General features: G+C 36.0%; 1 protein-coding gene across 2 annotated transcripts in view; it reads right to left on the bottom strand.

Moving 5' to 3' along the window:
* Positions 1-2186: 2186 nt before the first annotated feature.
* LOC126380167 (mantle protein) overlaps positions 2187-17275 on the bottom strand; it is a 41043-nt gene continuing 25954 nt past the window's right edge. Inside the window, exons 1-4 of one of the 2 annotated variants that reach the window (XM_050029439.1) lie at positions 15024-15088; positions 14203-14267; positions 2703-3029; positions 2187-2306 (exon numbers count right to left, since the gene is read on the bottom strand). In XM_050029439.1, coding sequence (XP_049885396.1) covers positions 2729-3029; positions 14203-14267; positions 15024-15041 — 384 coding nt within the window. In that variant the 5' untranslated portion in view covers positions 15042-15088 and the 3' untranslated portion in view covers positions 2187-2306; positions 2703-2728. Of the gene's footprint in view, positions 2307-2702; positions 3030-14202; positions 14268-15023; positions 15089-17275 lie in introns of those variants that run through there. The other variant, XM_050029440.1, reaches the window with a different exon arrangement.

Genomic DNA, 17275 nt, shown 5'->3' with positions numbered 1-17275 from the left:
TCTTTGTCGAACACATCTTTAAATGGAATTAACAGTATGGTTAGATTTACTCGCAACTTTGTCGAATCCGCAACATCATGGTCTGTTCTGACCGACGCCATTTCAGCGTAAAATTATTTAAGCGACGTCTCTAGCTCTGGTGCTTCGTGCGTTTCAGAAATCGAGTGTATTATTTTGCTGCATTATTATTCATTCCGTGCCTATTGTCTAGTACATTCGGTGTCTTGCCCCTTCTTGCACGTTAGGTCTAAGTCTGTAGTATTGTACACAACATTTCTGCTGGTTAAAAAGTGGTCTTAGCTTTAGTCAATGTATTTAATTATTGTATAAATTAAAGCTGTTAAATATTTTACTTGTCCTGTTTATTCATTAATAATGATGAGTCACAGACCTTTATCTTCTCTTTTGAAGTTATTTTCCTGTAGTAAGCTCTGTTATGTAATATAATTGTTTGTAAACAACAGTTTTCGAGTTATTATCTTTTCAAATGGGGTCTTTTTACCCACGACGGAACGAAGCAGGTATATGCGTTTAGGGTGAGAGATATTTGTTTGTGTGTGCGTTTGTGCAAAAGTAATGTTCTCACCTATCTTTTATACTAATGATCCGATTTTGATGCGGTTTTCAATAACGGGTTTGTGTTTGATGAGTTCATGTTCTTAGACAGGTTTCATGGCTGTAACTCACTAGGGGGCGCCACAATATTAGTGCAAAACAATGTTGCAATATAATCAAAACGAAATGTCCGATTACAATTTTGTTTTCAGCAATGTGTACGTGGTAGCTTAATGCATGTTTCCAAATAATAAAAATTACGTCTTTAACTCACTAGAGGGCGCTACAATATTAGTGAAAAATAGTATTGCATTAATATTAAAACGAATTGTCCGATTTCAATGCGGTTTTGAGCAATGGGTTCGTAGTTGATTGGTGAATGTTCTACTTAGATAAGTCTTATGATATTAACTCACTGGGGGCGCTGCTATATTAGTATGAAACGTTTATATTGCAATATTATTAAAGTTAAAACGTATTGTCTGATAGTGTTTTAGGGAGTTTCAGCCAGTATTAAGAACTGTTTCCGCCTTCACCGCATGGAGGTACTCCCAGTTATGTCATCATTGAATTCAGAGTTCAAACAAATATTATAGTCTCAAGAGTATTGACACCAATTCTGAACAAAAACCAACAGAAAGCAACTGTATAATATTTAATAAGGAACTTAATATTATGTGGTAGGATGAATCACACTTATTGTTTTGCGAGATCTTACCTACACATTATATAGATTATAATTCGTATATGCTCTCTAAAAAGTCTGAAATAAATTTAAGCAAAATTAAAAATTTTGAAAAAAACCCACGACCGTAAAAATCTCATCGAAAAAGAATAAAATAACTCAAAACCCCCGACTTAACCCAATTATTATGTAACGAAATATTATAATAGACTTAAAAATACTTTCTAAAAAAGATTTGACATCTCGAGAAATCAGTAATAGATATAATTTTACCATAATACATAACCGAGGAATATCCGTCGGGGGCAGCCATTAACCCAGCTAAAGTTTTTCTAGTGACGTGAATACAATTATTGAAGTATTGTAGATATTTAACGATGACATAAAATACACTTATGAGTATGATTAAATTTTTGTTGAAATTTCATATAGAAAAGGCAGCCCCCGACGGATATTCCTCGGTTATGTATTATGGTAAAATTATATCTATTACTGATTTCTCGAGATGTCAAATCTTTATTAGAAAGTATTTTTAAGTCTATTATAATATTTCGTTACATAATAATTGGGTTAAGTCGGGGGTTTTGAGTTATTTTATTATTTTTCGATGAGATTTTTACTGTAGTGGGTTTTTTCAAAATATTTAATTTTGCTTAATTTTTGTCTATATTATTGTATTGGAAGCATTTGAATATATTACGTTTTGCTGGTATCGAATGTTGAATAAGGTAAGAGATTAAAAAGTAAAAGTAAAAATTATGAATAAAGTTATTTTCTGGCTCTTTCGAAATTGGCACTTTTTGTCTGTACCAATATGTTGGGTGCACTTGAATGTTATACGTTACGCTGACGTACGGAACCTTGAATAAGGTAAAAGGTAAAAAGGTAAAAGTAAAAACCATGATTAAAAACTGTACACATCGTTTAATTTCCTCTTTGGCTCCTATGTACATTTACAACGACAGGTAACTCAACAAATACTGGATACTGGCGGTTAGTGATCACCTTAACGGTCATCAATATGATGCGATGATGATGATGATGATGTGTTTGTACTTAAAACTACCTGTGGACAAAATATGATTGTTCAGTAATCTTGTACTTAATAGTAAACGTTATTTTTAAGGTTTTGACACATTTTGACAAGATATTTTGGAGCTATAAAGATTATTTTTAATGTTTTGACACATTTTGACAAGATATTTTGGAGCTATTTTGATACTAAGTAATAAGACGGATATAATGAACTGTATCAGACCAAGTTGTCGCTCATAATAATGATCCATTGTAGTAGAAAGGATACGATCCCTCTGTTGGTTTTCACGTGTTATGATACGTTATATATCCACCCCATTAGGCTCCATACCATACCCCTTCGATCTATTGAGGGAGTGCTGGAATCAGCAATGAGTCATAAACGGGTTTATTTTACTATGTTTGATTTGTTAAAAACGAAGCTCACCTTAACCTAAAGACTTGTAAGCCGAATCAGTTCCAGCCATGTGACAGCGACTCGCTTTCCCAGCCCTTGCTCTCTTCCCAGCCGTGGTGTTTGTGCTCCTCGGTGTGGTGGACGGGCACATACACTTTCTTCTCGACGATCTCCTTCTTGATCACCGGGATGGGGACATGTTTCACAATGGGCACCGGCACGTGTTTGTACACGGGCACTTCCTTCACAACGGGCACTTCTTTCACGACTGGGACGTGGACGGGAATGTGGATCTTCTTGACGTGGTGGTGGTGGATCGTGTGCACCTTGTACGGAACGTGGATTGTCACGTGTTTGCTGTGGTCAAAAGAAGTCGAGTTATCATCATGTTGGCCCAGTATTGACTAGTGAGTTTTCACTCGACCATTATAAACGACAATGTAGCCTAACAGAAAGCTCGGTAAAGTGTAGATTCTTAGTTCATCTTGCGATGGATGTATTGACTACTCAATTGGGATATGTCTTATCAAAAATGATGTAGGTAGGTTTGCCTCTGATGGCATCATTTGTTCGGTTCAATACACGCGTTTTCATACAAATTCTCTCTCACTCACACTACCTCAATGTTTAACCCTTAATGCATTTAAATTGGGCAAGAAATGCGTAATCGCAGAATTATCTAGAATTAACGAGACTGATTTCAATCCGTTTATGTTTAATAGTTGTGCAAGCGTTTGCAAAACGTTCTGCAAACAACAAGCTTTCAAACAAGAGTAACGGATGTTGTGTGTTGTGTATTATAGTATTTCCTTCGATTTTAAAATTATTCTAATATTGAATAATACAATAGTGAGAAATTAACACCAGTCGATATATCGATAAATTGTTAATCCTTTGTTCTGACTAGTTCGATTCATTAGTTCGATCGTCGAACTAGTGAGAATTATTTTTCTCAATAGTTCGATCGTCGAACTAGTGAGAATGTTTGTTGTCGCCCTAGTTCGATTCATTAGTTCATTAGTTCGATTGTCGAACTAGTGAGAACAAAGCTAGGCTTCATGCATTGATTTTAGCGTTTCGTCCACTTGCCGTTAAAGTCGTAAATAAATTTGATCTTTTCTTTTTTCGCGTAATATTAGATTCTCATAATATAAGATTCTTAGAATATAAGATTATCAAAAGTACTTACACTCTTTTCCCTTCTTCCCCACCGCACTACCAAGCCGCACTACCAGTTGTGCCGTGGGGAATATTTATTCCCTTCTGCATTACCAGCTAGTAGTGTCGTAGGGAATTTAGAATTTCAAAACACCCTTATTCCCTTCAACACTACTCTATTAATTTACTAATAATACCAATGCGTGGATGAGAAACGAATATAATATTACTTCTTTGAAATCATTTCAGTCTCCTTGTATTTTCGTTTTTGACAGAATCTTTTTAGATCAACCAGGTGCTGTAGAAAATAAAAAATAAGAAGACTGACACTGACCGCACTGACATAATATTTGTTTATTAAACGGACAGGAAAATTATAATTATTGTTTGAATTGTAATAATATTATTTATCGTTTAGTTAGTTCTACTTACATCATTGCACTATTACTTATTGGCGAGTAAAATCATACTCCATTGTTCCTATTTTATATATATCAACCAGGTCAAATTACATTATTACTACTTTATTACTACTCAATATAATATGTTACCTACGTAATTTAGAACTATTGAAATTTAAATTCATAAAATAATAATTGTAGTTTTTATTTACAGACATTAACAGACGAACTTATAATATAGATCGAGTATCGTAGATCCCTGCTCCGTCCCAAGTAGTAGATGGATTATCGTAACTTATCTAGTGCATGACCTAATGTTATCTCCCCATTAACTAATTGCATTTGTACACGTGTGATAACATCGTCGTTTTGGATGCGGAATTTTTGTCTTCTTGTTGCATTGGTTTTGTTGATCGTTTTTATATTTGAAACTGTTTGAAATTCATACAAAACTTTCAGCAAACGCAAAAGTGTTACTGTGTTTTTGTTGACTGATGGGTTTAATTTAGAATGCCAACCTTCTAAAATGTTATTCGTCCGATGTCGTTCTCCAAATACACTAATAATGTTGTTCGAATACGACTTGTTTATCCAAAACCGCTGTATGTAGTTAATAAATTTTGGCATTTGAATTTCATCTCCACACTCTGCTTTAATATAAGACCAGCCCTCGCGAAAATTTTCTTCTGGGATAAGTGAAAGCGCCGCAGTTAGAGCTACAATTCTCCTCTCTGCCTTACTTTTCGTGTGTCCTAAACGTTTTGCTTTACGCCATACAGTTCTACACCAATGGTAATAACAACCTATAATTTTCGCATTGGGAAACACATTATTGATGGCATTAATTGTAGCCAGTTCGAAATCGCAATGTATTTTTGTAACTTCAAATTCCGGCAATTGTGATTTTATGAGGTTAAGAAGTGTAATGTAATGTAATGTATAGTGCGGTGGGGAAGAAGGGAAAAGAGTGTAAGTAGTTTTGATAATCTTATATTCTAAGAATCTTATATTATGAGAATCTAATATTATGCGAAAAAAGAAAAGATCAAATTTATTTACGACTTTAACGGCAAGTGGACGAAACGCTAACGCTTACTACTACTCCTGCAAACAGATAACTATAATAGCTCTCCTGCTTCTCAAATTTCATTTTACCGGCAATATATAGGCTCTGCAATTTTATCATTACTTTTTCTAATATACTGCATACAAAAGTATTATCGAATTTATGTTCCACGATCCTTATCCTTACCTAATTGTTTAAAATCTGCGATACCTACTTTCATCTTCGTTCGCTCATTTATTGTTAAATTACAAGTCTTTACTCTTAAAAGGGTTCACATTACTTCAAACAATAATACTATAGTTGACGACAGATCGACATGGCAATCGGGGCATGAGGTCAGCCGCGGAGGCGGGGTCGCCCCGCACACCCGCACAGTCCCCGCGGCGTCTTAACCTTAGTGTCACACGAGTCCGTATCGACCGCGTTTATCGATTATAATCTCGCTCACATAATTTATTACTATTGTGTTTTAAAAATGGCTACGGTTGCATCTTCGTCGCGTGTTCAAGCAAAAAAACCAATAATTCACTCTCAAGCTCGAGAACTAGCTAGAAAAGTGTTAGAAAATTGTGACATTGAACGGAAAAATAATTGAACTGGAGCAATTTCGAAAAACATGTCCAGAACCTTGAAAATAAATATTGGGAAAAAGACATGGGAATGGAAAATGAAATGGAAGATTTTATTATAAAAGTCGGAGATACCAGTGACGAAGATTCTTTAAGTTTTTGTAGCGATACGTTAGATGATTCAGATGAATAAATATTAAATGAAAACGTGGTATCATTTTATTCACATTTTGTTACATACATAATAAAAATATATCGATATTGAAAACGTCACGTCACTAGAGAATTGCCATGTCGACCTGTCGTCTACTATACGTTTACTCTACGTTTTCATTCTAGAGGACTAAGCATTGATGTATCAAAGTTACTCATTGGGAATAAATATTTTGCGATATTATACACATCGACACACGACGGTTTGACAACATCGCAAAAGTTTCCAATCTCCTCCAATGACTTGGTACTTTTACCTAATTACCTTTCTTGACCGCAAGTATGACGTCATGTAAGAGTACAATCAGTACAATAAACTTGTTCACGTAAAGACAGGTTGTCAAACAGCTTTATAGTTCGCGTTCCAAAGCGTACACCGGCGCGTGAGTCGCGTGGTCTAGTGTAATTTAAAAAAAGTGAACGTATGCACTTAATGTATATTAATTATTTTATAAGAGCTTTCGATCTTCGAATCAACCCGACCCGTTTACAACCTGGGGATTCTTAGGGCTCTAACATCACGTCCCCATTTGTCCGCCCAAGTACCGAATGTAATCAGAGTCAAATCTACGATAAGTCACGTCAAAATAGTTGCTTTGAAAACAATGCGCAAGCGATGCTAAAAATGTAACAAATAAATTAAGTGCGTGCGTTGAATCGAGATTCCTCTCCAGATATGTAACTTGTTGCGTATGCGCACATTTCGTGACAGTGGTCTACATACGGCGCATTGCCCAACAAAGAGCGAAACAAACGTACGTAGCTTGCAAATTGCTCACTTTCTCATATAATCAGCCATAGGAAACGCATGATTTTCCGTCATCGGATACAATGTTCATGACTCATGACGCAATGTGACAGCCATTAGGACGTAACGAAAAATAATGGCGTCTAGGGCAAAATTATGGTAATAATGTGGAACAAGTTCCTGATGATCATTCGTAATCATAACTGAGTAATGATATGTTATTTACCGGAGAGTAAAAGAAATAGGTACGCGCTTAACTCAAATTGAGTTAGAAAAAGGTACGCTAACCCATTCTTAGTTATAAGTAATGATCACTAAAGTCGGTACGTAGTTATTATTAAAACATTTACTGAACTTTTTCACAACGCATAACAACATAATCGCATTTAAGTACCTACAACCAAAATTTTAGAGCAATCTAATTCTTCTCGAAGTTTCTCAGATTAAAACACCAAACTACATAAATCAGTCGTATCTAGTTAAAGTTTCGTAATCGATATTTTTCATATCACAAATCGATTATACAACAGTCGCCTCGTATTAGTTTGCCGATTAACTGTCATTACGAGTGCGTTAGAACGTAACCATAGACTAACTAGACTACATAATAGAAGGGGCCGAGAAAAAGATGGCGTAACGAGTTTGGATGCATATTTGACATGTTGGAAAGAGAGAGACCAAGATAGGGAGGAGTGGAAGAAAGGGAGAAAGGCTTTAGCCCTGCAGTGGGAAGGTGTAGGCTAAAAATTAATTATGACTGAATGAATGATAAAAGGGCGGATACAAGCTTTGGAATAACTCCCCCCCCCCCCCCTCTCCACAATGCGTTGACACGCAGTGACCTTTAGTCTATTTATGCGGAGCACGCGGACTATCTCTGTCCTGCTCGCACGCACATGATAAAGCGGCACACGGCAAGAACATGATTCTTATATGGAGTATCCCGGCTGTGATGTAACTTAAAGCTCCAGCGCACGCTATTATATTGCTAAGTGTTACAAAAACACTGCATAAGAACGCATACGTTATTGCGTAAATGTTATAGTCGTTATTTACCCTGGTATTGATAAATTCTGATAATATTTTATAGTATAAAATGTTCAACAAGCCGTAACGAAACCACATACGCAACTGTTTTGTAACCAAAAAGTTTATGATCTATCCCACATGGTATTTTTTGATCATGGTATAAAGTCCCCGTTAGAGCGTTGAGCTCACGATCTGGGTCCGTGTTCGATTCCTGATGGGGACATTGTGGAAATCACTTTGTTAGACTGTCCTTTGTTTGGTAAGAACATTGCAAGCTTGAATCACCTGATTGTCCGAAAAAGTAAGATAATTCCGTGCTTCGGAAGACACGCTAAGCCGTTGGACTCGGGCTACTAGCCCAAACACCTCCACGAGGAGTATGCTCCATACCCTCTCCGGATGATTGAAAGGAGGCCTGTGCCCAGCAGTGGGACGTATATAGGCTATTTATGTTATGTATGTATGGTATAGCCCTCTATGGATGTGAAACTTGGACACTGACACAGAAGGACAGAGAGAGACTCGAGGCCTTTGAAATGTGGTGTTGGAGGAGGATGGAAAGAATAAGTTGACAGAAAGGGTTACAAATAAGGAAGTGCTAGTAAGAGTAAGGGAAAAGAGACAAATACTGAGAATTATTGAGGACAGAAGAGGCAAGATGATTGGACAACTAATAAAATACGAGGAATTTATTAAAAAGCTAGAAGGAAAGAGAGGAAGGGGAAGACCAAGAAGAGCTTACATGGAACAGATTAAAGAAAAGGTTAACGTCGTGTCTTATAGGGAAGTCAAGGAATTGGCCTTTGATAGACTGGAATGGAAAATGCTACACCGACAAGACTTAAATTGATAATGATGATTATTATGTATGGTATAAATTATTGTATTGTATTGTAGATTTTGCGCGTGCTCGTGAAATGATCACCCTGTAAAAAAGTTAAGGGATCATGCCTGTGGGTGCGGAGGTGGGCGTGAAACTCCGCTCGGTCAGAACGTCGCCAGAAAGGACTAAGTTATCCTACCTAATTGTTTTGTTCACATTACTCAACCTCCTCAAACCTCGTATAGTCTTATATTATTCTCCATTTATCCTTATAAGACCAGTATTAAATGCGATATAGGATTTTCACTTTGCGGATATTATGTATTACCTACTAATAAGCAGTATTTCATACTTTTCTACAATTACTCGTGTGGTATTCAACACTAATGGCATAGTATTTGCCTAATAATGCCTGAATATAAACATCCGTTTCGGTTATTGGATTATTATTAGGAACCACAATAATTGCTAAACGTCAAAACACGCAATTACTATGGAATTTGTAAGAAAAAGCTACCTGTGACGTCATAGAAAAACGTGACAAAATGTCACACTTATTATTACATTTTTCTTTATTATAAATAAGTTAAATACAAAAAAGAAAACGTTTGTTTTCACCTTTAGACCTATCTTTATTTAGTAATCAGATAATTACCTTTGACCCAAGAAAGTACCCAATTATGAGCAACGTGTATTGGGTACACTACACTTAAGAAGATACTAGATACATCAAATTTAAAGCCATAAATAATTATTATATTTAATCCTACTTGTGTAAATATCGTAATAAAAAGCGTTATTTTTGCCAGACATAAGCATACCTTCACACTTTAGTTACAAAAAGGTACGTAGGAGTCTCGACTAAAAATTTGACTGTGACACGGACATAAATAATTCAAGATACGATTACATTTTCTTGCACAACATTCTACACAACAGCTATAAAGTTTACTATCCTCTTTTATTAGCTACCTATATTGCAAACTGGAAGATAGTCGTAGTATTGTAAGTGACCCACTCACGCACTATTTACGTAACTACCGGTGCAGTGGCTTGCATTATAAATCTGCCCATCGGAAGGCACGCTCTGATCCACCTTTCACTGATGACGATATAAAGCTACTAGAAGCGACATCAAATGTGGTTTAATGACTCGCGTCTTGCACCTACGCTACGCAATGTTCGACATTTTGAAATATTCGAATGGAATTTGCTTGTTATGTCTCCGGCGAAGTAGTTCGTATAACCCTATGCGTCAAATCTACAATAAATCACATCAAAAAAAGCTTTTTTATTTTTTATTTCAAATATACGTTGTGTAGATAATATGTATTTAATATAATGATTAAATCTAGCAACGGTTTAGAAAGTCAGCAAACTAGTTTTATTTCTTTTGCTAAAATGTTTTTAAAATACGAATAACAGTCTGAAGATAGTGAAAATCGATAGTCATTTATGGTACTTATGCAATTTGGAGTTGGGTTGTGGTAACCTACTGCAAGCAGTGCGCGTGCAACGAAACATTACGCCAGCATTATCTATGACGGTTATTAGTGAAGTCATTAAGACTATTTTACGAGATAATCGCACTCTCTGTTATAACAGGTTTCGTATGTACTAGATTACACATTACATTTAAAAATAAATATTTATTATTTCTATTTCTTTGTCTTTACTTGAATCTATTATTTGTATTATTTATATTTATTTGTTTTATTTTATTATACATCTCTGGTACAATTGGCTCTTCCAGTAAGTTATCGAAATATTGTCTACTGGACAATTCAATCATTTTTTTTAAATTCCGATGTAAAATAATATCAAATGCAATATTTAACCTAAAAATATTATGAGTACTTACTCCTATAAAAAGAAATGCCATGTAATTGAATCAATCCTATGCTTCCGTGCATAGAGTATAAAGTAGCGTCTACAATTAACCACCGAAATTAAGTGATCCATGATTGTTCATAAAATATTTAATATGAGGGGTCTAAGTAGATTAGTTTTCTCAGACATTCTAGACATTTCCAGACGCATCGATAAGTCCCGCTTCGTCGAAGTTGCTATCTCGTTATGATGTAACGTGGCATTTCGAAGTGCTTCCAGCGGCTGATCTTTTCCTCTTTAGAGTTCGAAAGATACAACACCTCTTTTGCGCAAATAGACGGTTTGAGTGCATAATAACTGGTTAACTATGGTAAAATATATCTCAGACGTGCTACTTTCCCACTAGTGCTCTTTATACTTTACTCTATGCGTACCTACACTATACTAACGGCCTCTGTGGTCCAGTGGTTGAGCGCTGAGCTCACGATCCGGAAGCCCCGGGTTCGAATCCCGGTGAGGACATTTCACAAAAATTACTTTGTGGTCCCTAGTTTGCTTAGGACATTACAGGCTGATCACCTGATTGTCCGAAAGTAAGATGATCCATGCTTCGGAAAGCACGTTAAACCGTTGGTCCCGGTTACTACTTACTAATGTAACTGAGTAATCGTTACATGAGCCATGTCAGGGGCCTTTGGCGGCTCAATAATTACCCTGACACCAGGGTTGATGAGGTTGGTAATCCACACAACCCACACGATAGAAGAAGAAGACCTAAACTATAAGCACATACGCTGCGTGGTAATAAATCCATTTTGATTGTTCTATAATTCGCAATACCCTGGGCACATAATGCGTGCCCTTTGAGATTCTGAGTTCATCAAGAAAAATATCTCAAACGATTGTAAATCACGTCTTTAGAAGCCGGTGTTTCGAGCGCGGTGGAATTATCACTATTATTATTATAACATCCTTCAGTTTAACTCGTTTCTCTAAAATATTTTCACTTACACTTCCCAGCCGTTAGTACGTCCTGTCTTATAAGGAAGTCAAAGAATTGACCTTTGATAGACAAGAATGGGGAATGCTACACAAGTGCGTGGTTCTTAAATTAATACATACAGACATACATACATAAACACACGCCCGCAATCCCTAATGGGGTGGGCAGAGCCACAAGCAACCAAAGACAACTTGCAGCCACTGTTGATACGAAGTCCTAAGCTGGATATGATGAACCTTATGGTGATAAGGGATCAGCCTATCGCCCATAACATTAGTCCATCATGTTAGAGGACACAATCCCTCTGTCGGTTTTTACGACATGCCCGGGAAGACAAGCAGCTGAACGTGTTCTGTGTTCTTAAATTAATGATGGTGATAATCACTAAATGAAATGTTACTTTTTCATTTTAAAATAAACTTGCATCCCGGTGTTTTTCCCAAGAAAATAGAAACACTTATTACAATATTATTGATATAATCTCATTTTCTTCGTATTTCTGAACAAAGTGGGCAAACAAAGCTGTCTGAGAATAAACTACTTTTCTCTGAAGTAGCATCGTATCTCAGACTAGGAGAAAAATAAAATATACCTAGAATGCGATTAATACGAAAAACATTTCATCTTAAGCGGAAATTGAAAAACCGACAGTTAACTCAGACTTCCCTATCCATCCATAGGGAAGGCCCGTGCCCCAGCAGTGGGGACGTTAATGGGCTGGTGATGATGAACTCAGACTTCCAAAGCATGCGGAGTTGTGCACATGGCATGTGCCCCGCACGCCGCACGCTTCGTGTTTTATATGCGTACGTAGCACATGTGCTTGCCTCACCACGGTACGGTCACGAGTACCAATATGTATACATTTGGCACCATGTCATATTAGCTTTTTTCACAAAATTGACAAGTATGATGGTGCGTCAGGGTTCTAAAGTGGGTACACGATATTTATTACACATTGCGAGGCGTGTGGCGCATGGCGTGCCGAGCACATGCCTCGCAATGTTTGAATCCGACTCAATGCGTACGCAGCTTGCTTAATTATAAACGAAATAACACATAATTATAATTACATAATTATGATGGAGCAAAAATTAATATTTCTGTTACCACATTATTCAAATTGGTAATTAATGCCCGTAATATTTGCTATCAAAATCATCAGTTGGAACATTATAATACTTTGGTTAACATAAAATAATATTATTATACATAACCGTCACATTATATTTACTTCCATCATAATTTGTTGCGGACTTTGTGAGTACCTACCTACGTACTGCGAAAACTAGAGAAAATGCGCGCAAAAAAACTCAAACCGCAAACCTCGCAAAATTTCTTTTTCTATGACAATTGGCTGTAATTACGTGTACTTACTTATATGTACTTTGAAGGAAATCTTATCTTTTATAAACTTTCAAAGTGACCTAGTTGTGAATTCAATATTACAATGGGAATAAAATGTGTGTTACAAATGAATTATTTTCTACTATAAAAAATATATTATCATTCATCATAATGATGATGATGAATCGTAGTGAAAGTAAACGAAGCTGTATAACAGAGAAAAAATATTAAAAAATAGATATACGCAAACGAGAAAGCAATATTATTTTCATAAAAAGAAATAAGTTTACTTTTTTTAATTCACATAACCCGGTCAATGAAACCGTCCAAAGTAATGTTACGGTATACCTAATTGAGAGCATTGTTTTAAATTATAGAGCGCATCATAGTATGCAACACATAATTAATGGATAATAATAATGCGTTTTCAACACATTATTGTTTTTACGAAATCGATTAACCAAGGCTCGCGAAAACAATAGGAACATTTCATTATTTTTAGTTTTTTTTTTGGGTGGAGTCTTTCGCCAAAGCAATGTCAAGTCACTAAATAACGCTAAAATTACTCATTTTTATTACAGCACAAGTTTAAACGCATTTGTATAAATGAGATCGGAAGCTCAATGGAAAATGAAACGTTATTGTTATTATAATAATCATAATTGAACGTAATCTGTCGCTTGGACCCCATTGACCTTGCATAGAAACGAGAAGAAAGCTTTTTATTATTCGTTTTTTATTAGAATGGCCTTGAGAAAATTATATAACGCTACAACCGTTATGATGTGCTACATTTTTTATTCTATTTTTAAACATGTAACACCGGTTTGTAATAAATGAATGAACGCATTTCTTTTATTGAAACAAAGTTGCCTTTTCATTTGTTTTTTAGGCAATGACTGCGCATAGTTGTCGTTATTTGGGCGTGAATAAAACCTCTTTGGAGTATGAAGTTCATATAAACTTTTCTATTTTTGGACTTTAGTAGGTAAATTGGAACTTTTCGAGTGATATTATGATGATTATGATACTCCGCTGATAAACCGATGGTGATAGGTAGGTGATCAATCCATCGTCTATACATTATTGTAATATAATTATATTAGCCCATCATATTAAAAACACAATCCCTCTATCACTTATTACGTCACATCCGGGAAAATAAGTATTATTTTTCTTTGACTTATTGTATATTTGCCGCAAATGGCATTAAATACGACTTGGCCGGGCAAATGGGGAGAGGATTGCAGATGCAGATGAACGCGTGTTATTTCTCATTGACACCCATTTCATAATAGAAGATAAGTATAAATAAGTTTGTATTGTGAAGTTTGAAAACTTACTGGTGACCTCCATGACCTCCAGGGGTGGGTGCAGCAGCGACCACAGCAATCACGACGGCGAGGAGCTAAAAAAAAACAATTAAACTATCAAACGCATATTTCGCCTCTTTCTTCATATTTTCCTCTTTCTTCGCTCAGAGATGCTTTTTTATAAAACGCTAATTCAGAAAAAGAAGCCAGTCGAAGGTGATCAAAATCAATTACATTTTGATTTTTGACTTATTTTCGAATTTTAAATATGAATTTAGTAACAATGAGTGCAACTTTTGACCGCTTTTATTGATGACGTCACACCGCAGTATTTTCATAAAGAAACGTTTTGACGTTTCGTAAAAGTGACTCATTTGACTATTATATGACAGCTTATCTAAAACTTATCTGGCAAACTGGATAAAGGAGTTTCAGCCATTCGAGGGAAACACATAGAAATGCTATAAGGCAATTTATCAGAAAGTGCCAAAACATGCACTTTAAATAGTCACAGTTAATGATAATCAAATCGCTTAAAAGAAAAAAAATAAATTATTTCATAAAAAATAATAAAAAAAAAAAAAAATATTTCAAAATAAAAAAAAAACTTAAAATTTTAAGAACGCTAAAGAATTATTTTCCTAAAGGAGATAATAGGATAAGAAGAAGAGACGAATTATTTTGTCTTAATTGTAATTGTAAACGTTATAAACTGAATTTAAGCGGATTAAATCAAATTCGCAACTTAATCGAACACTGAACCATAATCCTGGGCACATCTCTTTGATCGCGAAAAAAAGTTTATGCTAAAACTTTTAAGTACTTGAATATAAATATGAAACTTCACTCACAGCGAGTTTCGCGAACATCTTGCTTATTTTGTGCTGGGACTGATACACAAATACACTTAGGCTGCAATGACTGCCTTTGCTTTATGCTGACTGTGTTCGACACACAGCTTATATACCCAGAAATCCATCGTAGGGTTTGCGTAATCTAGCCCCCTGTTCATCCCTACCTTCCCTATAACCCGCCGAAATTAGAGAGGCGAATCTCGTTCGAAGTTGTCAGAGAAAGGAGGGTTCTAGATTTGGTGGGGCAACACTGGCGGGGTAGAACGTACCGGACGCCTCCGCAGTTGTGTAGTAAGCTCGATATGTTTACAAGTGAATGGTGAAAGAAAAAGTTGAAAACAAAGTTAGAAGTGACATTTACTTCATATTTGGAAGGTAATTTATTTTCATTAATGTTTTTTAGTGGCCAGTTTTCAATTTTAAGAATATAGTTGGAGATGTTCGGTTCATCTATTTATAAACTTTTAATTAGTACTGACAAGTAAGTACGTACTCGAAGTAGATACTCCGTTTTGGGGCTGTAAAGAAATTAAGTTTCATTGTTACTGTCGTTAAATTAAAGCAGTATTTACATCTAAGTTAATGTAATAAATATTACAGAAACAGTTGTGATTTTCATTCTTAGAACTAAAAAGGTATTAGAAATTGTCCTAGGCTCAGTCAAAGTTATACCTCTCTGTTTAAAAACATAGAATGCTATAAGCCACTATCGATATTACCACTATTTCTCTATTCTGGCTCTCACCCGGTAAGTACAACATTTAAGAAAACAGGCCTGAAGGTGCCCAGATGGACGCGAACCTCGGCTACTGTTGATGCGAAGTTCTAAGATGGAACAAGAAACTCTATACGGTGGCAATGTTTAGTCCGTTGCCCATAATGGTCTCACTAACATCAGGGTATATAGTCAGTCTCCAAAGAAATGTATCGTCACATCCGTAGCGTTAGGTATCCCGTTTTCACAGCGTCCACTTACCTAATCTGAAAGTTTGACAAGTCCGATTTTTTACAGAAGTGACTGCCTGTCTGACCTTTCATTTTATTCCAATCGGAAGAGAAAACCAGCCCAATACAGGTCAGGTCACATACCCCGGAAACGCTTCGGAATTTCTCGGGTATGTGGGTTTTCATCACCGCTGAGCACCTGATAATCCTTTAATTCAAATACGAATTCGAAAATAAATTGAAAAGTCGTTGGTTTAGGCCTGTACTGGGATTAGAACCTGCGACATCAGAATGAGAGTCTAGCGTACTTCCAACTAGACTACCACGGCGCAACAAAAATTTATTCAGTTGTATACCTCAACAACTGCATAAATTTTATTGGTGCTGCGACTGTGGCGCCCTCGGTGTCTTGGGTGATATTAATAAACTAATCTCAGCTTCGAGACTGCCCTTAAGATCATGTCAATGTCACAGTTCTTATATAAAAACAGGGACTTGAGCATGATCTTGTGGGCAGTCTCAGCTGAGATTGGTTTATTAATACCAACCTTAGTGAGATATGGACATAAATCTTATACTTATAACATTCCAAATAATATACGTCCCACTGCTGGGTACAGGCTTCCCCTCAATCAACTGGACGGAGTATGAACCTACTCCACCTCGCCGCTCCACTGGATTGGTAGAGGTTTTGTTCCAAATACCTACCTAAATTATAATTAATCATGTCATTGTATAACTTAATAGCATAATCATTACTCCGGCAGCGAATCAATTAATTCAATAACTATTATGTTGTCTGAGTATTCAACCCAAATTCAACTAAATACGGCCATATTCGATACCTTCTACATAAACTTAGCATCAGGTGTAGCCTGCAGCACCCCCCATTTGTCCGGCCAAGTAGTTACCATCTGAGCCAACCCTAAGGCACGTAAAAAAAGTTAGCGATCAGAAGCCAAATTGCAGCCAAGTTGGTAGCGATGGAAATAAAACTAAGACATAGTGAACTTTCAAAACAAGAGTGAAGGGGTTTTCACTTATTTTGTCAAATAAATATCCACATATTTGAGTGCGTGTTTCACCTTAGACCACATTTCTGCTGCATTACCCGAGTCAGACGCACTCATATCTTATCCTACCCTATTTTAAAATAGGATATTATTACCTACAACTTTATATTTAAAAAAGTCTGCAAGTAAAAACATTGGGTACCGTAGAAAATGAATCAAAAAAATGTATTTTCATAGATTAATTATTTTATATATCCATCGGAGGAAGTACAGAGCACACTGCACCACCCG

This window comes from Pectinophora gossypiella, chromosome Z (genome assembly GCF_024362695.1).
Source record: "Pectinophora gossypiella chromosome Z, ilPecGoss1.1, whole genome shotgun sequence".
Taxonomy (NCBI): Eukaryota; Metazoa; Arthropoda; class Insecta; order Lepidoptera; family Gelechiidae; genus Pectinophora; species Pectinophora gossypiella.
This window is presented reverse-complemented; position numbering and strand designations above follow the sequence as displayed.